Raw genomic sequence first — 26,657 nt, forward strand, 5'->3', positions numbered from 1 at the left:
TTCACATAAATTTTATGAAAAACTCGATGCCTCGTCACGATTTAAATAAATGTTTTTACAGTCATCAGGCTTCGATTGATACGTGTTACATTAAAAAAATACGCTATTCATATACGGATAGATTTCGCTCGAGTTGCAGCGGCACAGGCATATATATGTATATATACAGGTATGTATGTAAGAACATATGTAATATATACCTAGGTATATACATCGGATCATCCAAACGGCATAAGAGAATTAATACAATTTTTTCTGTTGTGCCTAAGAGAAATAATATAAATGGAGAAACGGAAACGGAAGAAGATTTACGGATCAACTCTTCCTCCGTACATAAACCCTTCATTTCCACACACGCCCTTCCAATTTTATACGTCTGTATGATAAATCTTGTACACTGCAGTACCGGTGGGCACCATCCCTCCGTAGATGGTACGGCTTATAGAAAGAGGTTGTAGGTAAAGCCAGCTGATCCGTAGTCAGGGGTTTATCATAAAGTATTGATTAAGAGTAAACTATACCCGGAGGGAAAACATCCGGATATCACGGACGAGCGAATTCCGTAAGCTAAATTGAAGCTTTTATACTTCCTTCGAAGGTGAAAACATATATAATAGGGAAAATATTACTTTCTGTCAATTTGAAGAGTATCAACGGTCGCATCTTGATTTCTCGCCGGTATTTGCGATATTCACCTGTCAGATTATTTTCAAACATTTGTTTCTATTCTTTTTGCCCTACTCTGTCACTTTCGACAAGTTTCGGACAGTCGATCTCTGTCATACATATGCCATAATTTTTGCATGAGCGATGATTTCTGCATCATAAAAAAAGTTGGAAAAATACTGTTTTCATTTTGTACAATGATCGATTTCAACAATTACACTCATACATTATGTTATCACTTGCACTTAAACTGTGCCAGATGAAAAAACATACCAAATAACACAAAGGTTCATCTAATTTTTAAATATTGAACAAGCATGCGCTGTCGAAGGTATTTTTCAACCCTTTCGTTCATAAAAACCGGAGAGCAAAATGCGGTCGATTTTCGAACGATCTGTAGTAATTGAAGTATAGATCGAGTACACGGGGCAGCATGGTGGAGCATCAGATCTGGTAGATCCCTGGCAATTCTACCCCTGGCAGTGCAGAAAATCTGTATAATCGCGCGAGCTCTGGGTTCCTACGGTTTCTCTCTACGTGGTACGTATAAGAAAGCCAGGAAATCAGCATCCGCCCACGCGTGTCTCACCATGATAGATCCAGTAACTCCTATGAGGATACGAAGCGCAGCTCCAGACGCCGTCACCGTCGTCGTCGTCGTGTCGTGTCGTTGTTGCCGGTATGTGTGTGCAGCCGGGTGACGCGCTTACGTGTATTAAACGCGGGTGGGCGATGAGGAGGAGAAGGAGGAGGATGAGGATGGGGAGGAGGAGGAAGAAGAAGAGGAGGAGGAGGAGGAGGAGGAGGAGGTTGAAGGGGGAGCGGCAGGAGGAGGAGGGAGGCGGAGGGGGAGGAGTAGGTGGGGAGGGTGAAGGCACGCACGCACGCACGCACGCACAGGCGTAGAGAGAGGAGGAGGCCCATGGGCATGTGTACTGTGCGGGATTGAATGGGCGAGGGGTGGTAGATATTGCCCCCCTCCCAACGCCCACCAACGACCCCCTCCTAACGCCACCCAACACCCCACCCGGCCACCACCCCGCCTGCCACCCACTCGCCACCCGACTGCCGCCGAGGAAACAACCTGCAACTCAACATCGTGGAACACGAGGTTCCTTTCTACGGGACACGAGATCGACTCAGCCTCACTTTGGGTGAGTACAAAATATCAAAACTTGAAAAGAGTGAGTAGGCAATAACAATACGTAAGCTGTACTCCGTACTTCCCGTTTCTCGCGTATGTATGTACGTGGCGCGTTGGCATCATCCACCGCCTTCTAAATTTCCCTCCCGAATTCGCCTTGTTTCATTCGGACGTCGCGTCATGCTGGCCTTTCTCCTTCCACATTTCTGTCCTCCTCCTCCTCCTCCTCCTCCTCCTCGTCCTCCTGTGAATTAGTTCTTTCGCGTATACATATGATATCTACGTACGTGTATCTATATATACGAATACGGTGCGATCACGACGATGTTTCGCAACGCACAGGTGTGCCCTGCATTCTGCAAACCCCACGAGCTGTAGGCAGGCGCAATGGGGTAGTCGCCTAGCAGTTGTCCCAACCGTCTCTACCGTCGCGTCGTGCGTCCCCCGACCATCCCTTAAAACCCGAAGTAGTTGTTTGCGCGCGCGTCCTTCCCCGAATATGAATGTATGTATTGTGTACGTACGTAAATGTGCGCGCGTTTCCATGTGCATGTATCGAAAGTGATAACTACAGAGTACAGGGGGCTTACGGTGAAACGATACAAACCGGGGTTTCCACCACTCGCACGAGAATAGATGACGTAACCGCTTGCCTTGCCTTAAAGCTCCTGGATTACAAAACCGTATTGTAATTATTTAAACCGAAAAATTAACGAACATTCTGTGGAACATCTCTCTAACCGCGTTCCTCTAGCTCTGTTCCTACGAGAACCGTTTCCTCGAAAAGTTTCAGCCAACGTGTGTCCCTGCTGTCGTTATAGTCAGTGGCTCGCAACCGGTCGACAAACCGTCCATCCATCCGTCGGTCCGTTCGACCGTTCGTTCCTTCGGTCGTTCGTTTGTTGTGCTCGTTTCTCTGCTGCCAACTCGATGAGAAAGGGGGGTAGGGGCAGAGGTCGAAAGGAGCCGAGGCGGTCCGAACTCAGCCGAGGCCCATCTGCCTGACGAACCCCACCAACCTCCCCCCCCCCCCCCCCCCCCCCACTACCCTGCCAACCTGGCGCTCAAGTTTACGTGCTTGCGTTTACGTCCACGTTTACGCCGAGTCTGCACGTTTATCCGTCGATCGGATTGGTGTGCGTGCGCGCCGAGTTACAGCCGCCTCGACCTCCTCCGAGGGTGTATTGATTTTCTCCTCTCACATCCAACGACCCCCGCCCCTCCGCTCTGTCGGTACATACCATCCCTCACGCCCACACGAACGGGCGAACGAACACACGCGCGAAGCATGGAACCACCGGGCCGACGACTAGGAACATGGTCTCGAGACTCCCTGACCCCGGGCGATCAATACAGACGTACAACGCGTCTCTTCAACTTAGTTCCCTCTTTTCTTGATCAGCCCGACGCGCGGTCGACAATTCGTATTTGTATCCTCCTGTACCACCCGAACAACCCCCGCGTTAACCCCCATATACGTATGGATAATACGTTTCCGCAAGCTGCAAGCTGCACGTTGACACGACAAACGTGCTGTATTATAATACAATGTATACTTGTTCACTTGGAATTTTTATTTTTACTCAAGTTTAGTTCGAGGTCGATTATTATCGTATAATATAAATCTTGATAACGCTAAAATCCATTTACAACCCCCTCTGTTTCAGGATAAATTAGTATGCTAATAATTGTATTACAGAAATCTTTCGTGCCGGGAGAATTCGTTTTTAGATTCCGGAACAGATTGTCATCTATATGTGTGTATATATATATATATATATATATAATATATATATATATATATATATATATATATATTACGATTTTTCACAAAGTGTATATTAAAGTACGATCGTAATACCGTTGGTTATCGTCTTAATCTTGACATTCGTTTTTTTCCATGTCCCGGAAAGTCGACTAAAAAATGTACAGTAATGCATCACGAACACATTTTGCGATATAAGTACGTTTTGACAATAATAAATTATACGAGCAAAGTAGTATAATGCCAAGAGAAAATGATATTTTTGAGAAGCTAAATCGGCGGTCATTATATACGGTTCCCAATTTCTTTTGCCGCGGAAAGCGCTAAGCTTTCAATGGCATATAAGACTATATTCACCGTTACAACTTACAGTAACTCTTATTCGGCGGTTTGTATTATTATAAAAAAAATAACAGAAAGTTAACATTTTTTTATAAAAGAAAAAAAAAAAAAATCAACCGTCGCTTGTATATTAAATGATGTTCAAAATGTTGCGACCGATCAAGAAAAGTTGAAAACATGCAGCATGATTAAAGCACCAAAGACATAAACTAAGGAAACTGCGATTCAGAACAAAATGATGTTGAACAATGAGCGTTATTTCTCACTCGCGCAATGTTATCTTACATGCTTATATACGTTATAATATATCTGCATATATACACCGGTATCTATATCATGCATGAAAGGTATAAGAGTCGAGAGGAGTTACGAGATTCCGCCCGGCGCAGGGTTGAAACCTAGGTATAAGAATACCGGAGATGTTCGCAATTTCAGGTATAAGAGGCGGCAGCGGTAGCACCGTCAGAGGAAGAGGAGAAGGTGGTGAAGGAGCCGGCGGAGGGAGGGTGAAGCAGGTCCATCAACCGAGGCCCGGCCTCGAAGCTTACCGCGAACCGGGCCGAGCGCCGGGTGTGCTGACACTGGGAGGGTCGCTGCACCATCACCGGAGGTGGGCATGGAGGGTAGCGGCGTCGGAATCGGCAGGATTGACTGCTACGAAGATATGTTCAAGGAGATCACGAGAAAGCTATACGGAGAGGATCCTGATCACCGAAGTAAGAAAATTATAAGGTCATGGGACACCTTGAGAGCCGAATACATAGGTACTTTGTTCTCTAATGATGAACGCCGAACAATTTAATCATACCTACATGGATGAAAAGAAACTTTTCAGGGTTCGCATTAACTCTATAAGTAACGTCTTTCGATGTTCAGTATCAATTCCGGATCCGTAATTCGGTGCATTGTGTTGATAATCACCACGTATTTTACAATGAGATCGATCCTTTGAGTGAAAATATGAATCTAAAAATTAGTCCAAATTGTTGCACATTTTATATAATTTCTCTGCGTCGTCATAGCTATACTGCGTATACGCCTGTACTATAATTGCTATATTTGCGCTAATGTTTCTGCTCTGACGTATATAATCGAGGCTAAACTGCATGATCATCTGTTTTACATTTAAATTTCCAATAATTCGTCTCATTTCCTCACGACGATAGCATCGAGCATACAAAATGAGTTCGAGACTTCGGCATCCTATAAAAATAACACGGACGACGATACCGGAAACGGAAATGACGGGACTGACGACGCAGGTTGGACCTGCGCCGAAGAACCTCTGGAATGTACAGAAGGTAGTCGAGTTGCTGCCTACCACGCGACCAAAGCCACTTGGAGATGCTGCGAATGTGGTAAGTATTACGACACTGCATCTCCCGGTGTTGAATCATTTTTCAGTAGAAACTCCAAAGTTTGAATAACGTGCTTGTAAACTCTTGAATCGTACGTGACTGACGTTGTAAAATAGTTAATTAACAAATAGATTGTAATAGATTTTAATCAATAAATTTTTCCTATAAAAAAGTTGGTGACGAATAATTTTTGAACATGCCAACTTGGTCATTTTCAGGCGAATGTCTCGGCGGAGGGCCTCGGGAAGTCGCCGAGCATTTCCTCGGACTGCATCCGTCCAGGGTGTCCGTTGAGGATGGTGGAGTAGGGCACCACGCGGGTCGATCTACGGAGTGCAGGAAAGACTCCCTCGCAGACGAGGTTACCCTTTATCTAGAGCGGGTCCGCGAGCGGGCTGAGAGACCGTCACCTCCGTCTCGTAGGTCCCAGGAAACCCAAACAATTCCTGCAGCTCTTTTGCCTCCCGCCACTAGTTTTCTCCTTCACGATGTTCACGCCGCAACGTCGACGCAGCATGCTCATTTGCATCAGGTATATGAAGATACGATATTAAACTAATGGGTACTACTTAACAGGTGAAATTTAGTCAGATTATAGGAGACGTAAAATTCTGCTACTGTTCTAAGGGCAATAGTGGCTAATTGAAAAAGAGAATTGAACAAGAAGACTTTCGTACTGACCGTATAATTCAAGTTCGACTTTATCAGCAGAGTCCTGGAACCGGAACCACGACAACGGCTAGCGGGAAGAGGTACGCGTGTCCGTATTGTCCCTACGGTACGGACAGGCGAGATCTGTACACCCGTCACGAGAACATTCACCGTGAGGAAAAGCCGTTCCATTGCTACGTCTGCTATAAGCCATTTAACAGAGCGGATCATGTGAAGAAACATTTCTTGAGAATGCATAGGGAACACCGATACGAGTTGGCCAGGATACGTAGACCCACCGGTAGCACTTCCAAGTCCTTACAGGACCAGAGCGCTGCTGCTGGAAGCGGAGGAACCGCTTCCACTGGCTCCCACCATACCGGAAACTACCCAACCGCGTACAACAACAAAAGCTATCAGCTGCATTCCACGTCAACTACTGGTCTTTATCCAACGCCAGGGATGCCTGCCACCACGATGCACACACCAGCACGGAGAACGCAGAATGGCGGATGCAATAGCAAGAGTCACCTCAAAGGAGCGTCGAAAGGAGCCCAAGAAAGAAGGTTGTGAAAATCACAAGTTTGCACAATAATAGTTGTTGATTCTTAGGCTGAAATATGATTATAGTCAATGGAGATGATGTATACGTTTTAATACGATTTGGCGATTCCTTTCACCCAGGTACACGTGCTGTTACTGTTCTTGGAGCGGTGTGGACAACTGGTGCCTGAAACGCCACTTGAACACTCACCTGAAACCGTTTGCTTGCGCGTTATGCGAGTACAAAGCCGCCCGAGCTGAACGTTTGTCAACTCATGTACTCAAGGTCCATAACAGGAGACAATGCTCGCGCTGCTCTTACCTCGCTGAAGATGCTGCACAGCTACAGCTGCACCAGCTACACGTTCACAGGGTTACAACCGCCAATGCCCCAACGGCTCCTCCGACTCCGCGCCATCATCAACACTTACAGTGTGTACAGCCGTGATTGCGAGCATGAAGTATCAGCATTTTAGTATTCATTAGTTGCCTAATCAACTTTGTTCTGTCCCAATGAATAGGCCGTCTGGTGGTGGTGGACGCCCGCCGCCCGGTCCCCCTGTATTTCCGGCTCCAGCTCCGCCGACTGTTAGCGGTAGCGTTATACCGCCAACCACAATTCTTGGGTGAGTATCTGCACAGATTATAATTTACTACTTTCAGTTTACTGTCTCACAATCAGTTTCATTCACTCGATGCTATATAATAGCCTATTGGTAAACTAACTGCATAAAAAAAAAGAATTGTACTGCATGATTCAATCAGAATTACTCTACAATCACACTAATTACCTAACGCATGACACATTTGGTACTATTCTTTGCTGTCTCAATTTCTGCATGTCATCCATTCATTCGTATGTTTATGTATGATGTACAAGATTATGGAATCGGAATTAACTACAGCTCTAAATCTAGCAGCAATTGTATTTCTATCGAGTTTGTACGCATCTCTGAAATTACGATTTCGTTACTAGTTTTTCAAAGTGTAGGTCGTCAGAGTCCACTCGCTTCAGGTGAAAACAAACTTTCAACAATTTATTGGAAGCATTTGAGAACAACTTCGCTTTTATTAATTTCAGCAAATGGCATTACAAGTTTTCTAACTTTTGTCAGATTACACATTAAAAACTTGGCAAATTGCAGAAAATACCGGTGGAGGTACACCTATACCGTATAGCATATCACACTAGCGCTGGTAGTTTCTTTTTCTTTGCTGCTAACGCTGTTTTCCGATTTGTGCAATTTGTACGAATACATATGTGAAATACTCTGTTATATTCTCTTAATGTCCCTTCAACTAACACCTGATATTCCTGAAATGTTGTATTCTCTTAATATCTCTTCAACTAACACCTGATGTTCCTGAAATGATGCGAACGTAACTTATGGAGCAGTGCCGCGGTGGTTGCAGCCACGAGATGGTAGACGGCTCCACAGCCGCGGCAAGCTTACAGTCGCAGGATATATTAATTTGCGAGAATTGCGGATCTGAGTTTCTGAAGAGGACTGGATTCGGAACGCGGCACGAGGGAACTGTCTCTCGACGTTGCAGTGAGAATCAGCCAATTTACTGCTACAAATGCAGTATTTACCAATTGGACGTTGGTACTTGTTCGGAAATGATAGACCGCATAACAAGAAGTTACTTAGCTTCTTATGAAAATCAGATCAAGACAGAAAACAGGAATAGGCCAGATGATGATATTTCGTGCACCAGTGAAAAGCGTGCGCGAAAACAGAGACGGCCACAAAAATTACCTGCCGAAAACGATGTTCAATCTAGACAAAACACTTTCACAGCCATCAATATTCGAGGAACTCAGTCGAGTACGAATCAAACGAAGATAATCGAGATACGAGAAAGATGCTTAGCACAATTAGTCTCCAGAAAAGGATTGTTGAAGTGCTACCGTTGCTCGAGACATGCTTCGGCTAGAGCATTTATGTGGGTCCCTTATCACACCAAGGCTTCCCTAATATTGCATAATCTTTGGCGTCACTCCCGACCTAATATTTCTTTACGCACAAAACGTGAATCGCGATCGGTTACATTACGAGCAACGGTATACACGCGTCATGCGGATGCGTTTCAAGAAATCAGTTAACAATCCTCGATGTTGACTTGGATATATTAATGTTACTGGAGTCCGAAATTAACAGATTTATCATTTAAGTTCAAAATTGAATGTAGAACATAACTCTTGAAAGTCGGACCATCTTCACTAATTATGGCAATATTTTACCCAACCAAGATTAATAAATCGTCACTGATTAAGGGCAGAGGTTTCCCAATAATTTAAAATTTGAAGTATTAAATAGAATCTTGGTTTAGCATTTGATGGTTTGCAATGATTAGCATGACTTGAGATATGTCATTCATTAGAATGATCAGAACACTCTGCCTACGATGATTCAACTTGTTCGAGAAGGAATATAGCATTGTTCAATTTCGAAAACGTATTAGAAGTGAATTGAGCAGCGCCTGCAGCCTCCTTCGCGTTTTTATAGTACTTACTTTGACCAAGTAACACAATACATACCTCTAAGTAATACAATCATTCCGTGAAACTGAGATTTTAGTATCGCGAATATTTTTGTCTTGTATATATAGCGACAATATTGCGTATTATTGGAGAGGCGGATTACTGATAAAAGTAATGACATTTATATATGTAATCAGACCTTGGTAACTAGCTGTTAATTGTTAAAATTGTTAGAAATTGTGAAGAAATCAGGGCGTTATTTCATTTCGAAAACGTACAACGACCATTTTTTGTAAAATAGCCTTGATAACATAATAATACCATATTATTCTACCATCGGAAGGTTTGTCAATAGTTTTTAGGAGCAGTGCTGTCAAGTCAAGTGTGTATCGTAAGCATAATATAATGGATGTAATGAGATGAAATTGTTAAAGTCAAATTCTACGAATTACGTATAACGGAGTTTTACAAATTCGATAACGATTTGAATACGTCTAATTAGGAATCAAGATTGTTTCTCCAGTTAAATTATTATAAATTCCAAGGACTTTCGTGGTTTGGTTCAAGTAGATCTAATCCAGTTTGCCAAAGGCTTGCTCCGAGCTACTTTTGCAATCCTTTTGTTTGTATGGATATAATGGTCCTCAATAAACAGTGTCACTTGAATTGAAGTCTTTTACGCGAATTCAGATAACACTCTAATAAGTCTCATTATCAAGTAACACTGTCTTCAGAGACTAATTGTATATACGTCTAATATATTTTGCTGAGACGTAAGTAGGGAAGTAAGAAAAGAAATTCACTTCCCGAATATGTGCATCTTTTTATAATATGCTATTTGTACAATTATCTTGTTTACGTTATGATATAAAATATATCTATTGACAAACTTATGATCTGAGAATGTTATAGCAATTCCTCCTCAATTTCCTATCCAATTTACGTGTTGATATAAGATTCTAAACTCGAAAAAATTTAATTCGGTAAAATTTCTACAGGAAATTACACAAGAATAAATAATATCTCAGAATGTTGCAAATGAAAATTATGAGAGCTAGACAATCAAACTGCGATTGCTCGTTTTTCAGATTTTACCCATTTGGATCGATGCACGAAATATTCGAGCACAAATCAAACGGTGTTCATCAAGTTTTCGTGGCTATGCTGTATCAGGCGTAAATTTGAGTTACTTTAGTTTCTAAACACATCGATGGATGTGATACGGCAGAATAATCTTATATGCTTCAAATATATAGCAAAACATTGAGTATTATCTGCAGTGGATTTACGAACAGTGTCACATAAGAATGCAACAGTATAATTATATTGAGATCACCTCTATGAGAATTATCACTACCCGATTATACATGAAATTATGGGCAAATATTATGGCATCTTGATACTTTAACAGGATGCAGGTAAGACTCACCGTATCGGTTCTTTTTATACATCGACTCCTAACACGTCACTTCAGGCTGCATCGGCGATAATATTCGCCGATGTAGAGTCACTGTAGTTTTCAGCTCTGCATAACGGTTATTTGTAATTTCTTCTCTTCGTTCTATAAAGCTCTAGAGCCCGCACATACCTGTTGAAAATTAAAAGTAACGGTTATACAGTGTCGAAAGGTTTCGCAATTTGTACCAGAAACGACTTCACGCACGATCTATGAAGAAAAATGATCAAGCGCGTTGTGAAAACACAATTGAACATCAAGAATTTAGTGTCGGTGTGAAGACGTAATCGTGAATGTCATTTCTTTAGCGTTGAAAAAACCAGTCCCAGAGATATGGCGTGAAAATGAACGTCTCGGTGACTTTGAACTGTATATTTGATGAACACTTACTAAGACCAGCTCCACGGATCGAGTTTATTACGAAAAATTATTGAATTGAGCACAAATTTGCACAGATTCGTGACACAGGATGCGAGCTAAGCACATTCGAATTTTTCAGCGCCCCGTGATTTCGGGGGTACTCTGAAGGTGGCTCTGCAGGCCACGCTGACGGCGGAACCAACCCGACACCAATGCCTCAGGTTGGCAACAGTTAAATACTCTCAGGCGTTGCGGGACTTACATCTTCTTGGGTCGGTAATAAAATAAACCAACCTAATGTTTTTCCTCTTCCTGTATCTGCCACATTGTGGCTTGTTATTATTAACAAAAGTAAAAGAACCCGTGTGTGATGAAGTGTAGCGGACAAATTTAGAAATAAATATAGAATGTAATCCCACTTGTTCCGGATTTTAGCAGGCTACACGAGAATCAACGGCGCGCCCTCTGACCAGGCTTCTGGAACTAATTTTCTATGAAAAAACCATGCTGTTAACAGCTGTTAACATACCCTCAAGCGTCGTGGCGTGCATGCATTGCTTATGTTAGCTACTGTCAGGAAATAGAGTAAATATAGATCAGTTACCGACATTGGTTTCCCCACTGGAAATTAGTTTAAAAGAAGCGAGTCGAACAGTGCTGCGCTCTGTATGGAGCTTTTGCCAAATTTTGTGCGGCTTATGATTCATCTGTTTTGTCAATTTATAGCCAATGATCTCGTTGATGCTGAAGAATTCCGAATTTCAAACTTCTGAGTGTTGTAAAAAAACTGTCATACCTATGTAATGTTTAAAAATATTTTTATGAAGTGGACCAAATAGTAGATAAGTGGCTGTTAAAACGTGGTTCACTCATAGTATATAGTCTTCTTTCTTAGTCTATTTTTTTTTACACTGAAAGCTTGGAAAGTATCCGAAAGCCAGATGGAGGACAATAATTTGTAGGTTATAAACAGCGTTGGTAAATACCCGCGGTTTGAACTTTGAACTACACTCTGTTTACCGAACTGTCGAATGTAACGAAGGTTAGTGAAGTGTCTGGCTGATTGCTTCAATTACTCGATTATATTACAAATAACGCACAAATTACGAGCAATGGAAGTAACAGGATCAATTTTGCACAAGAAAATTCATGAAATTTTCCCTGACATATCACCCAACATAACTCCAGAAATATTAAATAGAATATGCCATCAATCTGACAGCCGTCGATTTTTAGAATGGTTTTGCTCTCATGTTACGCGTGAGAATTTTTTATCAGAAGAGGATATTCAAATGTAAGTATTTTTAATATCTCAGTTGAAAAGAAACTGGAACACTGATAAACCTCTAAGCAAGTAAGATCGATTTTTTTTTTGTCCGAATTGCAGAAAACAACATCTGACAAAAACTAATAAATGGTTAACCGACGATCTGAATGCCGAGCTTGAACAAGCCACTGCAAACTGCCCTGAGCTACGCCAACTCCTACATTCTAAGATTACAGATGAAACAGACTATAATTGTCAATATGAAGTGGAGAGAGAAGCTTATAAGGAGGATTGGGCATACTTACAGTTACTCGAACAAAGTGTTAAGAATTTAAAGTAAGTCATTTTAATATAAAAATTTTTTGGACTTTAAATACTAGGAAATTCTGTGTTACAGGGAACAGGAAGACAGAGTGAACGAAGATATTGAGCAGGAAGAAATTGAGCTTGCTAAAGCGAGCAGCGAATTGGAAGAGCGTTACAAGGACTGTTTGGATCTCACAAGGGATTTTGACGAAGTCCATAGAGTTCTGTACAAAGATGTGGAACATTTAATCAATGTTTATGCTGACGCTGCGGAGATGGTACAAAACTTGGAATTAAAAAGTTATCATAACATTTAATAATTTCTAAGAGAAATTAGGAAACTGTATGTACAAATTTCTATTATGTCATTCGAAACAAACAATACATATTTTGACTATTTGGTTCAGAAAGGACCTGCAGTCGTTTGGACCCAGATGCCTTTAGAGCTATGCCAAACTCAGACCGAGATGTACATCAATTATTTAACTGCTTGTATAAAACGACATTTTGGAAACACTGGCAAAGACGAACACATCAATGATTCAGACTATAACACTTTTATGGAAGACAGCAGAGACAGACGCGGAGAAGAAATATTGCAAGAATTATCCGTTTGTTTTAAAAAGTAAATCATTAATCAGTATTGCATATTCTTTATTGCTGTATAAAGTTTAATTTTGTAAGATGTACAAGCATTAAATATGGTTTTCAGCTTGATTACTTCAAAGGTCGAAGAGGTCACTAGCAAAGCGAGCGCAGATGCTTGTCTGGCCATGCAAGAATTGGCAGTGAATATATATAACAATGGTAACCCAAAGCTGCCTCAATCACAAGCGCATCTCGAGTGAGTATTTTATCTATACTTGACATCTGTAATATCTTCGGAAAATCTCAATTAGGCGGTTATTTCAGGGCGGAGGTAACGGAGTTGATCGGAAGGAGAGATTATTTAGAAGAAAAGGTCCGACTTTGGCGAGAAAATCAAGTGGAGGAGGCGGTAACGCATTCTGCAGAATTTTTCATAACCGAAATTCTTGTGCTGGATGCTCGGCTTCGATACGAGAGAAGGGAACACCGTCTATCCAGTATGCTTCGCCTTCGGGAATTAGCACGTGAACGCGGACACGCGCACTCAGACCTGCTTTGCATGCTCCTGGAATTGCAATTCAACAGAGTTATGGAAGCGGTTGAATTCGTCGCAGATGCCCGGTATTATCTCTCCACTGAATATTCGCTCTCTTCAGTGAGGGATGTGTGTATATGTTTATTGTCTGTTTATTAAATGGAGTGACATAATTAATAAGAACAAATGTTCTTATTCATGTTTTTTAACTGTTCCATTTACCATTTCAATTACAGAACATCACGCAGCAAATGCAAGCCGAATATGACGCTATCGTTTCAGGCCCACCCGCTAAGAGGAATGTATACAACAAAATATTTATTTCTATGATGAATGGTAACGTAAACGACATTGATTCTTTGGCCGAGTCCATGGCGCAACTCAAACGATTAGTAGCAGATAATGAAGCAAACGAAGAGAAAATATTCGGCGACGATGTTGACGGCAGATTAAACGGGGTCATATCATTGTGAGTACAGGGCAGGGTATAAATAAACGTCCTTGAAAGTACATAATTTGGACAGTTTCCATCCCAATAAACCTCATCAAAAATTTCAGATGCACGGCTTTATTTCCGAAAATTGTTCAACTTCCAGTTTGAAATTTCTTGATATTTCTACACTTGTATCCCACGTATGTGTTTTCGACACAAACACACGTACCTCAACTGTCAACATTCATTTTCCATGCAATTTACACATCTAAATTTATCTCCTTGGTCGCAACTGTTTTCGAATCATACGTCAAAGTTGTGAAATTTCAAATCCTCACGTTATGGACGTTATTAGATATGTTTATGCATGCGATTCATCAATTTTTTGCTAATCTTACTTTCTAATTCCACGAGTATTTGGTTTGCAATTTGAAAATTTATTTCTTTTGATATTTGTTTTTCCTCTGGAGCTACACTCTTCCTGCTCATGAATTTAGAAACTGCAATGTTTATTTACGATGTGCCATGCATATGCACATGTATGTAACGCAACTATACGTGTAATTTGGACTTTAAAAACTATGTCATGAACATTATTAACCATCGCAACCGGTAAAACTTTTTTCTATAGGGAAGACAAACTGAAAGAAGTTTATCAACGGGAAATAAACAACGGCCGCACGTCGAGCTTGATACAAACGTCGTTTGAAACAGCAACGCGAACGAAGGAAGTGGTCAGCCGGGTTTCACAGCTTCAAAACGACGTTGCAGCGCGGAGAAAACGGCTGAAGGAAAAACTGGTAATTTTTTATAGAGAAGTAGAAGTACTTTTTACGAATGAAAAGAACAATTATAATTATTTATTTCCTAACACTTTCCTCGTAAAGAGTCGCGTTGATTTTATATTATTCTATTTCTTCACAGCGTAAAAATATCGACGGATTTGAATGGGAAAAGTTGATCCTTTGGCAGAGATTCCTCGCTAATCCTAACTCCGTGAAAAAGGTCTATGATGACGCTCAGAAGAGGCTGGAACAGTTACACTTTGGTACCACTGTTTGAGAAAAACTAGCTCAATTATAAAAAACGAAGCACGTATTTTTGTAATATTTTATGTAAGAAAATGAATAAAATCGAATTGTGACAAATATTATAATCAAACAGAGGGATAAGAGAGTCAAGTATTAGAATTAACAGTCATGCGTGACCCAAAAAAAATTTAATTAATAATTTTGGAACACGATTAGTCTGGTTGTAGGAATTGGAATAAAAAGTCAATGAAAATAACCCAAGCATATTGATTTTCGAAGAAAAGAAAGAGAATCAGCCGAGCTGTTTTGAACTTCACAACGTGGGTAGCGCGATTGCAACCCGCTAGCATTGTATTTATGAATTGAAAACGATGCAGAAATCTAGGTACTAGTTAATTGAGGTGCCTCGTGCAGGCACCTTGGCATAATAAATAGCTGCCTGCCTGCGTGGATTGGTGTGTAAATAAAGGAATGGCGCATAATTCAGCTAGCTTCAACGAACCTTGAGCTAGTTTACAAATTCATCCGATTAAATGTAGCGATAATTATAAGAACGAGATACGTTTTGGTTACATAATTGATACTGGTATCTCCGCAGACCCACTTACGATAATAGCGTGCATGAATTTTGACAGTTGACAGAGCGTGCTGACTCTCGACGACGTAATAACGGTAATAACCGTCGAAAAAATCGTGAAATCAGGAGAGTGCGATAATACAGATTTCGACAGCCCTACGCTTTATACATTGTTTTGAATTTGTTTTTTCAACCACTTAAGTTTATATTGCGGTCACACGAGCGTGTACGGATCCCAGCGTCAAATCAAACTCTCTCTTTCTCTCTCGGCTCTTTCCTTAACCTTGACCCATAGCTAGCTAAATTACTGCAGATATATGTACATTCGTTCAGGTTTAATGATGAATGGATACAGCTCCCAAACATCAACGTATCTAGAGTTCTGCAATGGCAGGTTGATCGTTACAACGAAGTCATCGAACTGAATTTCACCCCTTGTACGCATCCTTGCCCTTTGTTCGCACTTAGGGCTTTCATCTAAATTTAGACTACGTTATGCGGGTAGATATAAACGGTATAAAAACCGCCTCAGCTGACGCGTATTTCACTCCTGTTTACAGAGTCGAATAACAACAACCCGCATTTGTCTCCGATGCCTTAATTAATGGACGATAGGGAAAAAACTACAGGTAGATAAAAACAGCACAGGAAGTGGATAAAAAGCGAAATTACAAACGCGGTTGATTTTGTCAGACAGAACGATTAAGATGCAATCTTAAAATGTGGGAAATCAGTTTCCAATGTCATTCAGGATGATCGAACGATTTGGAAGGGACCGACGGAGGCCGAAAACAAAATATCTTCGAAAATAGTAATGGTTTTTTCCGAGGTTTCTTTTCCCGATCGAGAATAACATAAACCGGAAGTTCCTCGTCGAGTACCCTTGGTAGATAGATTCCGACGAAGACGAGACAAGTTCCAGGTGTAAAGACGAGAAACTTGAACGGATATTCAAAAATAACGGTCATAAACAACAGTTTCCTCGAAATGTAAACAATACTTTTTGTTTTTCCTTTAATCAAGGCGGAATACAAAAGGGGTTCGATAAGCGCACGTGTTTCTTGCGCCGGGAGGACAAGGTGCGATGAATGATAGACAGCGTGGCAGAAAGGCAGGGAGGGAGGGCGACCCGAGAACAACACACGCACACATCTACACACCTCCGCAGAGGCGCGCACGAGCCTCCGGTGTAACCTTGATCTGACCTGAGGGTTGGTGGGCCTAAGGTCGCGGGAAGGGCAAGGAGGACCGGAAGAGGTCGATCAGGTGGTTTAAAAATGGCAAAGATATCGCCAAACGCTGTAGCGATTAGGCTGCCCGAGTACGGAGAACGAATCGACCGATGGTCGATTTACGCAGCAGTTAGGCTGAAACCCTAATCACCGAAGTAATTAGCCAAACGGCTGTGATGTTTGTAAATAATATTCCCGTTACGGGGGTTAAATTTTGACCGATGTATTACGTGCCGGGCAGTAGAGGGAGAAACGGTATCGAGAATAGTAGCGGATGCATACCAGCGAGTGGGTATCGATTGACCGGGCTTGCCTGAGTTAACGGTTTGTTTACACGAGCGAGTATAAAAGGCGCCACGGCGCATGCGCGAGTCGTTCCAAAACAATAATAGAGTAGGAAGGAAGGCTGGCCTGGCGGCGTCAGGGAGAGACAGGCAGGCAGTAGTCGCTGGCTCGATTCTCCCGTGTTCCGAACGTACGTCGTCGACACGTAACAAAACACGGATACTAAACGAGATATAGGCGGAGAGGCGCGCGCGCGCACTTACGCATACACGTATATATATAATAAACACGACCGAACGACCAACGATCGCGCACCAAAATATATATTGCATATACACGTATTATACATAACTACCATCATCTCGATTGCAGAGAGCGTGTCGTGTCGTACGGTGGTAACTAACTAGCTGGCTGGCTGGCTGGCTGGCTCTGACTCCGACTCTCTATCGCTCGCAGCAACGGTGTCCATAATTTCGTCAGTCGGCTACAGTCTCCGAACCCGCGTGTTGCCATTATTGTGTAATGTTTAATCAACTGTTCTCAATTCTAACTCTCTAAAAAAACTCTTGCCGGTTCTAAGTTGTTTGCACGTGTGTGCTTCGACTACGAGTGCGAGTGTTACATATTCTGTATCTCGTGTTTGTTCCGTTCCGCGGATATACGATATATAGATAAACACACAGCCGCGTAGCCACACAGAGACGTCGGTTACGAACGACGATCCGTCGGCAGCGCGTAGAGTGTGACGTAACGCATACACAGACGCTCGACGCTATTCGAAACCAAAACAATAACAACAATAGACAAAAGAACCGAGAGCTACATTAAGTACAGTTGTAACAAAAGTTTGGCCGAGATAGAGAGGAATATCAAGAGGAAATACCTGCTGCGTAAGAAGCCGAGAGTTGGATCGAAATCTCGTTCATCAACGTTTAATATTTCAATACAATAACAAACCGAGTCTGCGGCGGTGGTAAATACAGCTTGTTCGAACCGGTACGAGTCTATTGATATACGCATATACATCGTACTCGGCGGTCGAACGATAACGAGGAAAATTCCAAACTCGATTTATCCTTGTTGTGTTATTGTTTTTGTTGTTGTTGTTGTCGTCGTCGTCGTCGACCGGTGATACCGTTGCCGGTCTATCCAGAGAATAGCCGAGCAGCAAGTAGCTTAGCTGGGTCGAGTCATCGTCAGTGAGTGGAGAACAGAGCGAGGCAGAGTGAGACTTGAGAGAGGGGGCGTGAGAGAGAGGTGGGATAGTTTTCGTCAGCCGGGTGAGTCACGCTCACGACCCAGTACACATCAGCGGCCCGCAAGTTCGAACTCGCCTGAACGGAGGAGAAAGACCAACTGCATTGCGGTCGCGTTCTGTGGTAGCGAGGGATTCGGAGGTGACCAGGACATACCATTGCCGAGAGAGTAAGGAATACGTACAAGAATACGGCAGGAGTGCGAGCGTAGCAGCAGCGGCACAACCCGAAGGAACGAGCAGTACTCCTCTTTCTCCCGGCGGAAGACGGACGACGGGCGTAAAGATGCCGAGCGCAGCTGAAGAGACCACTTATTTGAATTTAATCGACGTTATGCCGAGGCGAGAGGCAACGACGACGCAGGAGTTTCTCACGAGAGACGTCGATCTGCTCGTATCCCAGATAAAGGAGAACCTCAGGCTGTCGGGATTCAAGGCCAAGTCGAGCTTCACGCAGAAAAGTCGCCCTTCGCCCTACAGGATACCGTCGAGATCGTGGGCAGACCCGGCGGCGACGTGCGAAGCATGCAGGTTAAGAGTCGACGCGACCGAGGACGAGAGGCAACAGAGTCATCACCACTACCATCACCACCACCATCACCTCCACCACCAGCATCATCATCATCATCATCACAGCCAAAAGAGGTCGAGCACAAACGTCGACGACCCCTACGAGCTGCTCCAGGTCCTGCTTCGAGAGGGTGGTCTGATTAAGGAAGCGGTCAAGAGGCTCCAGGCCTCGTTGCAAGCCTCGCTACAGGCGAATCTTGAGGAGCTGGACAACCCCGAGGAGGAATCTGTCTACGAGAGGAAGCCCTACTTCTACGACTCCGAAGACGAGCCCAGGCCGGTTATACCGCCGCTTGAACTTTGAGGTGATGGAACAAAAATGTATCACGGACTTGGTAGAAATAAACGCGATTTGGTACGATAATCGTAATCGTAATCATAATCACAATCATAACCATGATGTCAAACAGCAACAACGACGACGATAATCAATGTGAAAAAGTGAAATTCATACATAATTTCGACATACCCTCGCGCTGTTCAGCTTACACGCATACTGTGTGCGGGATACCGAGGTACATACATAGTGTGTTGCCTATAGTGGTAGTTTAATAGTAATCGAAAAATGAAGGTGCAGAACCGATTTAAAAAGAAAAAAAAAACAACAAAAATTCCATAAAAAAAAAAAAAATAAACAGTGAACAATTTGGCAAATAAGATTAGGGAAAGAAGAAAAAAAAATTCCGTATAAACGTACACACACATCACACATGCACGTTTAATTTGAAATGTTACAAAAAAAAAAACAAATTCATCCACACCCACCCACCATTGCATTTAAACGTACAATACCAACACCGAGGTTTTCTATAAACCGTATGTTAGCTTGCGCCGAGTATAGGTATAAACGTAATTGGGCAGGAACTCGCCTTACACGGTCGTGTGTTTGTAAATATGGTGTGTTGTTATTTGAAGGAGTATCGCTCCTTCTCTCTCTCTCTCACTCTGGCGGATGCTTCGTGAACGTTCGGTCAAGATCGTCGCCGGCGTATCGACTCTGACTATATAACTATATATTCGTAAATACAGATATACGATAGTACACGTATGCTTAGCGAAGACTCACGGCGAGCGTATGTTACACACAACCATTATCGATGTAGCGTGCCGGCAGAATATAACACACGCATACACGCACACCCGGTATATTACATAGGTGCGCATACACGCTGTGTGATTTTATTCACGTAAGATGCGGCATAAGTTTTTTAATACAACCCATCCCGCACACATTCAAAGCTAAACCGACGCTGGGACAAGCACAGAGAGACTATAGCCGTAAAACGTATAAAGTTTTACGTACCGTATGTATATTATGTGTACGCGGCTCGACGCTTGCCTTTCGCTGCTCTAAACTCTCAACAGTCGCGACACCATTCAACGAATTTCATGACTCACTACTATTATTGTTGTTATTACTACTGCGAACGGGTTCGCAAAACGCAGCTTTCTAACGATTCGCGGTAAATAAATATTGCCACGTTTCGCCGCGAATCGCGAACTGTTCTACGGGCAAAGACGGGGGGGGGATATTCGTCATTAATTACTGTTACCAGATTTCGTTGCGCCTCTGTACGGTATAACCGTTGTTGAAAAATTATTTATCGTTATTCACACATACACGCATCATCGTCATTATTATAATTATTGATATTAGTTTAATTTATACAAACATATAGATACATAATGTACAACGTTTAAAGTTCCAAAACGTGTATTATTCTGGCACCAATCGGACTAGCCAGTGTTTACACCTTTTTCTCCTCCTGTAGCATAATAGGTATGTTACACGTAATGTACCGCAAACAAACCTGGATAATGTACGTGAATAGTATATTATTATGTATAACAACTAAAATATGTATGTCAACATTACGATAAGGGAGTTGCATAGTTAACATACATACATATATATATATATTGGTATGTAAAATGCTACGGCGACTTGTATCAATCCGTAATAACTTGCGAGATGAGCATAATACAATATAAGTGTATTTTCATCGAGTACCATCTTTGTAATCAACGATATAACAGTATGTATAGTATAAAAGTTAGAAGGAGAATAATAAGAGGTAAAAATAGTAAGAATAATTCTGTACATTTATCAATAAGTACGGTATGCTGTTGCGTTTTTGTGCGCGTATGTGAAATTTTATACTTTGGGAATGAAAGGAAATATGTGATCTCATTTATTTGTCAAACGAAAAAAAAAAAAGAAGATAGAAACTGAAAATATGTTCGTCGGTGTCATTTTTTTTTTTTTGTTTTTTCTCTATTGTCGACATACAGAACATATTAAGGTAAAGTATTTAAGTTGGAACGTTCGATTTGATTGGACATTTCTCCACAATGTTTTTCTCGATTTTTATTTTTATTTTTTATTTTTTATTTTTGTTCTCTTATTTTCAAGATAAGTTTGTGACCTTTGTTCCGACGAGTCTTGCAGTTGATACACATAATATTATGTCTATACAACCGTGTATATTTACGCGTATAATTGTTCATTGGAATGAAATGGAAATAGCTTGTATGTATGATGATAATAATGAAATGCGAAAAGGCTATGTAGGGAATACACGGAATACAAATATACGAGTAAATACTAAGAAAAATAACGGCTTATTAAAGAGTCGGGAATATAGTACCTACGGGCACCAGCTGTACATGTAATAATAACACATGCGTGTAATTTATACTTCTAACTGCGAGAAGAAACACGGGGCTTATAAATGAAAAAAAAAAAAAATAGCTTTACCTCGTGCCGTGCATGTTTTAGTGCATGGTATGTATAATATAATCACATAATATTATAATAATCATTTAACATTTAGATGTAACGACGTGTTATGGCTTTTGTAAAATATCATGTATATTCAAGCAGAAAAAAAACGAAAAAAAACCCGACAAATCATAATGAAAAAAAAAAAAAAAAAAAAAAAAATAAACAAAAAAAAAGCTGTATATTAAAATATGGTCATTGACATCAGAGAACGGAGCTATTCACTTCTTACGTTTACCGCAGCTCAACTCGAATGAACAATTGTGTACACCTTCCTTATGTTATAGCAGCGTAAATTTTTTTTCCGAACAGACGTATTGATATTGCGTCGCAACGTGGGTTGTATAAACTGATGAGAATTATTGTGAATGTACACCCAAGTGCGTCCCAGATGTCAACCAAATTACGCATAACTTCGGTGACTACGCGTCATTGCATATTTAAGTATGTTAATAATAAATCTTTCTCAACTAGTATGTAGTTACAAGTATTGTCTACCTACTGAGAATGCTGTGAGAATTAATTTAGTACGATAATATCAATTTCCGACGAATGAGTATGTCGTATAGAGATATAACGATATTCCTTACCGTGCGAATTTTTTTGTACGAGTAAAATCTTTTTTTCCCTCGCATCGTTATATTTTCTTTTTCTTTATCATTTTTATTTCCCCCGCCTTTCTCGTATTATCGTGACAATAGTGTTGTTGCAATTGAATATTGAAGTCAACAAAAAAAAAAAAACAAAAAAAAAAGAAAATAAAATTTTTTTTCGGAAGAGAAACGAAAACAATTTAGTAAATTAAGATAAAAAAATTAACTCTATGTGATCGTTGCCGGGGACACCGCCTCTGGCAAATTTATTTAATAATAAAGGAATTAATGAAAAGTTAAACTACCAGTGTACGTTATTTTCTTCGCTCACCTACTTACTCTGATATTGCATGTATCATTCATGTACGTGTAATGGGAATGCGATGTTGGAATTCCTGAATAATGAAACATGCCTGCATAGTGAATTTATGGATCCTATCGCATGTATTCATCATCGGACCCATTAGGCTCACAAATATAGATATTACTGCACTACCTCGCTGATGTCAGCAGATAACAACGTTATCATACGCAGTGTAGCACACTTAAACTGTATGCATGTGACCGGCTGCCACACATCCACGAATCGTGTCCTAAAATATACGATGAAACTCCTATGCGTACCATATATATTACCTGTTATACGAAGTACGTATATTGGTATGTATAATACATGCATGTATGTAGATTAAGGTGGCCCTTAATATGGATAAAAAAAAAAATTGATCGCACCGCCCTCCAAAACGGTTCCATATAATAAAAAAAAAATCCACACGAAGTCCCAGCTGTGTCCGTTAAGAGGAAGACGTGGCTGTAAGCATGAACTTAAATTTAATTATCAATTTTTTTTCATGATTGGAGAAATTTTGATTCTTTAAATCTAGTTTACGAGTCAATTTTTTTTTTTTAACTTTCCGAAGCTATTGTATATTGATATTCAATATACAGATCAAATAATAAGGTCCTCCATACTAGATTTGATGAGAGTTCAGTTCTACCATTCTATTATTTTGAAACAATAATTCGATTTAGCTGCTGTTGAACGTTTTTAATCACATCAAAATCAAACATAATCGATCAAAACATAATATTTAAAAAATGTACACATAACATATCAATACTAATTCGTTCAGTTCAAATTTATTTATTTAAAACACAGAAATATCCCAAAAGATTGCATGTTACAATAATTTTATTTACATCTATCCGACTAAAAGTTTCGCATAGACGTCTCTTTTTTTGCATCGGGGAATTTTTTATGATCGACCGCCAAATTCAAAATTACAAATGAAAAAAAACGTGGAAAGTAGGTAGATTATTCTTAATAAAAATATCTTTTTTTTATTTTCATCAAGTGAAATGTTGATGCCTTTATTTATTTATGCATCAATAGTAGGAAATCGGCAAAGTGAATCAAATTTTAACGTATGAATCGTTGTTACGATGATGCAAAAAAAGTTTCACATCAACATAATGAAAAAAAAAAAAAAATAAAAATACGAAACCGATTGTGAAAAAATAAGGAATTTTATTAAAATTACGGAAATTTCGTGCTTTTTTTTTATCATTTGGATCCGTTTTGGAGGGCGGCGCGATCAATTTTTTTTTTACCCATATTAAGGGCCACCCTAATGTAGATGGATATTCTTTGGGCTATTACCAAACGTAGATGGTATACACTTTTATCCAGGAAACCAACATCACCATCAATCGTGCCAGAAGACCTGATTGTGAGTATTTAAGGTGTACATATCTTATACCTGTGATCAATGCCTTGGAAAATACATGTGCTTCATCTGCTCATACGGGACGAGTAAACGCAATTTTCGTTTTATCACTGTTGTTATGATATCTAGAAACCAAATGCAAGAAACTAGCTTGACTCGGTGACACACGTTACGTACAGCTCGGTTTTTTTTTTGCCAATTTTTTACGATGTCCGAAAAAGGAATTCGGTAGAATGAAATTGAATGGGATAAAGAATGATGGGTCCCACGTAGATTTGGTAAACTGTAGTGAGTATTGCGCAATTTGTTAGAATTGAACTGTCAGTGTTAAGAATTATTGCACAAAATTACGTAACGTTCTTGAGTCATCCGGCCTGATTTTTACCTCAAAGTATAGGCATACCTGTATTCGTATACAGTCGGTCATTGAGTGACAGGCGGTAGTAAACAAAGAGGGTTAAACTATACGGAAAACAGTGAAACTGACACTTTTACGAAATGTGCGGGCGGAACACGTGTTCGAATGATTCTTCGCCTGTCGGTCAACTCGCGGCGTAATACGGAATTTTGTAAGTTCTAGATACAACCAACAAACCGATTGTATTCCGATACCGTGCTACTTTGTGCGACACCCGGCAGCTGGCCGTATTTGGATTACGACTGGTCCAGATAAACGACTACATCTTGTGCGTTTGTTTTGTTCATCACTTGCTGATGGCAGAAACACACCACTTATCTAATGGCGGAGGAATCAGGGGAAAAAGTAACTATAAAATTCTCGAAGCCTTGTGCATTACACTGAAAAATTCAGTGCTGGTTGGTTTGGTACATCGTGACTAGGGCCCGGATAAATATGTAATAGAACCAAAAAAAAATATATGTACATATAATACTACAGACTTAAAAAACTGAAATATAAAAAAAATAGCAACTGCATTTTCTGGTTTCATACATGATACTTTATGTAAAAAGCAAATATGGAATGAAAATGATTTAAATAAGAGAATATGTATTTACATATTAATCTGGGCCAGAATTATCACGATAAAAGCTCGGATTCGGAAAATTGTTTGTATGTTTCATTTAGCTGGTAAAACAATCAACGATTTTCGCGACAGTTGTACAGTTTATCTAATTTGTTTCGCCAGTTTTTTTAACATAAAATGTCCTAACCGCAACCAGAATTGTACCGGTTAAATATGCCAATAAAGTTACTCATACTGTAGTAAAAAAAAGTATCTTATACATGTATACCTGCTTCGTTAATCCGGCCAATTTTTCAACGAATTTTATTTAACTGAAAATAACTATCCCTGGTACCGGAAAAAAAATCGTCAAAACTTTACCAGTCATCTTTACAGGTCTTTACTCATTCACAACGATCAATATTATGTTGCTAGATATGTGTAACTCAGACATATACGGAGAATTTAAACTTGTGAATCATTTTTGGAGAAAGTCTTCCACAGTCAAATCGATTTAACAAGTATTGTTATACGTATACTTGGTTTATCCTCGAGGACTTATATCGTTTTCGACAATTTTTTAGTGTACCTGCGCACAAGGTTCCTGGTACTGTGGTAAAATTTATATAGCTGTTTTATTGGGCCTCCGGGCCTCATTGCTTCGTTCGGAAAGTTTCCAAGCCTTTTTGACAAATTGAAATTCCAGGAAAGTTGGTTTACACCTGATATGAGTCCTGGGGCTCCGACGGTCAGTATTCACTATGATTACGTAGCTGTGTACAGACTCGCCTTCACACCAACGCGTATGTTTCCATTATTAATCATTTATTGCTTATCGGGCGATAACGCGATAGCAGAGTTGACGATGTCTTGATTCGAAGTGTCTATCCATCAATTATTATACGATTTACGATTCTAATCGTACTTTTCGGAATGACGCATACGAGCGCCGTTCACATTAATACATATCTATATGCATACATCACTCTTCCCACGAACAGAGAGAGAGAGAGGGAGAGAGGCATATAACGAACTTTTGAATAAACAAAAATTCTCATCATTCAACCGATTCGTGGAAACTTGTCCTCGAGTCCCCGGCTATAGCAAAGTTATTACGAATAACGAATGAAGTATCTTTGTTCCCGGTAAATTGTTATCACAATGTGTGGGCGTAATTTTTTATTTCGTTCGTGTACGTCGCTGATTGTAAAACGTATTTACGCACGCAGGTATATTTAATGTTCATATTCATAGTCTATTGTAAATTATTTACATTCACTAGATTATGTAGGCAAGAAGTCAACTCCGAAATGTTAGTGAATCAGTATCGCGAGGTTCCGGGAACTATAAACATCGAGAGTATTATATAAATTGGCCAATTTACCGGGTTCACCCTACCTGCGTAACGAGGGAGGTGAGAATTAGCGCGAATTTTGATAATTCTGTATTGGACCCATCAACGCTGAGAAAGTAAACCAATTATCGAGCGGTCGTAAAGTTCCAACGTTATTCTTCAATGGTTGATAATTGTTTGAAATATGCTTGACATGGACGAAGATCGATTAGCAGTAAATACATCTGCATGGATTAACCGCATTCGGGCGTATCAAGTTTTTATCTCTTTCTCAATATACAATTCTAAACTATTTCAGGCATTTTATACACAGGCACGGAGGCAAGTTTCGACGATGAACTCGAATCTGGTTTGAGGATTTAACAACCGCGTTGCTTCACGTATATC

General features: G+C 40.6%; 3 protein-coding genes and 1 long non-coding RNA gene across 14 annotated transcripts; 3 read left to right on the forward strand and 1 right to left on the reverse strand.

The window, feature by feature from the left end:
• The first annotated feature begins 1,568 nt into the window (after positions 1-1,568).
• On the forward strand, positions 1,569-16,764 carry LOC107220221 (protein charlatan). Of its 11 annotated transcripts, XR_006906424.1 has the most exons (9): positions 1,569-1,820; positions 4,353-4,681; positions 5,084-5,275; positions 5,494-5,807; positions 5,984-6,492; positions 6,611-6,901; positions 6,991-7,095; positions 7,883-9,739; positions 16,754-16,764. XR_006906424.1 is itself a non-coding variant. In XM_046746833.1 (8 exons), the coding sequence occupies exons 2-8, from the start codon at positions 4,534-4,536 to the stop codon at positions 10,917-10,919; spliced, it is 1,569 nt and encodes a 522-aa protein (XP_046602789.1). In that variant the 5' UTR covers positions 1,569-1,820; positions 4,353-4,533; the 3' UTR covers positions 10,920-11,021. The 11 variants fall into 11 exon arrangements, 10 of the variants coding, with proteins under 10 accessions (XP_046602789.1, XP_015514211.2, XP_015514218.2 ...); XM_046746833.1 differs by lacking the exons at positions 7,883-9,739; positions 16,754-16,764 and adding an exon at positions 10,910-11,021; XM_015658725.2 differs by lacking the exon at positions 16,754-16,764 and having other exon boundaries at positions 7,883-9,847.
• Positions 6,980-10,921, reverse strand: LOC124296651. Its single transcript, XR_006906432.1, has 3 exons — positions 10,801-10,921; positions 10,384-10,542; positions 6,980-7,103 (listed from the first exon to the last, which is right to left on the reverse strand). It is a non-coding gene; the product is annotated as an uncharacterized LOC124296651 (long non-coding RNA).
• LOC107220206 (HAUS augmin-like complex subunit 3) lies at positions 11,514-15,060 on the forward strand. Its single transcript, XM_015658701.2, has 9 exons — positions 11,514-12,064; positions 12,158-12,373; positions 12,435-12,621; positions 12,751-12,968; positions 13,056-13,187; positions 13,256-13,595; positions 13,703-13,935; positions 14,531-14,699; positions 14,824-15,060. The coding sequence occupies exons 1-9, from the start codon at positions 11,883-11,885 to the stop codon at positions 14,959-14,961; spliced, it is 1,815 nt and encodes a 604-aa protein (XP_015514187.2). The 5' UTR covers positions 11,514-11,882; the 3' UTR covers positions 14,962-15,060.
• Positions 16,765-17,174: 410 nt separating the features above from the next.
• LOC107220252 (GSK-3-binding protein-like) lies at positions 17,175-22,415 on the forward strand. Its single transcript, XM_015658769.2, has one exon. The coding sequence runs from the start codon at positions 18,566-18,568 to the stop codon at positions 19,151-19,153; it is 588 nt and encodes a 195-aa protein (XP_015514255.1). The 5' UTR covers positions 17,175-18,565; the 3' UTR covers positions 19,154-22,415.
• The last annotated feature ends 4,242 nt before the right edge of the window (positions 22,416-26,657 follow it).

Source organism: Neodiprion lecontei, chromosome 1 (genome assembly GCF_021901455.1).
Source record: "Neodiprion lecontei isolate iyNeoLeco1 chromosome 1, iyNeoLeco1.1, whole genome shotgun sequence".
Lineage (NCBI taxonomy): Eukaryota > Metazoa > Arthropoda > Insecta > Hymenoptera > Diprionidae > Neodiprion > Neodiprion lecontei.

Coding starts and splice junctions, on each gene's coding strand:
- LOC107220221 (XM_015658725.2), top strand. CDS start 4,534: ATGGAGGGTAGCGGCGTCGGAATCGGCAGGATTGACTGCTACGAAGAT. Junction 5,276..5,493: donor TTGGAGATGCTGCGAATGTG/GTAAGTATTACG, acceptor GGTCATTTTCAG/GCGAATGTCTCGGCGGAGGG. Junction 5,808..5,983: donor AGCATGCTCATTTGCATCAG/GTATATGAAGAT, acceptor CGACTTTATCAG/CAGAGTCCTGGAACCGGAAC.
- LOC107220206 (XM_015658701.2), top strand. CDS start 11,883: ATGGAAGTAACAGGATCAATTTTGCACAAGAAAATTCATGAAATTTTC. Junction 12,374..12,434: donor CAAAGTGTTAAGAATTTAAA/GTAAGTCATTTT, acceptor TCTGTGTTACAG/GGAACAGGAAGACAGAGTGA. Junction 14,700..14,823: donor AACGGCTGAAGGAAAAACTG/GTAATTTTTTAT, acceptor ATTTCTTCACAG/CGTAAAAATATCGACGGATT.
- LOC107220252 (XM_015658769.2), top strand. CDS start 18,566: ATGCCGAGCGCAGCTGAAGAGACCACTTATTTGAATTTAATCGACGTT.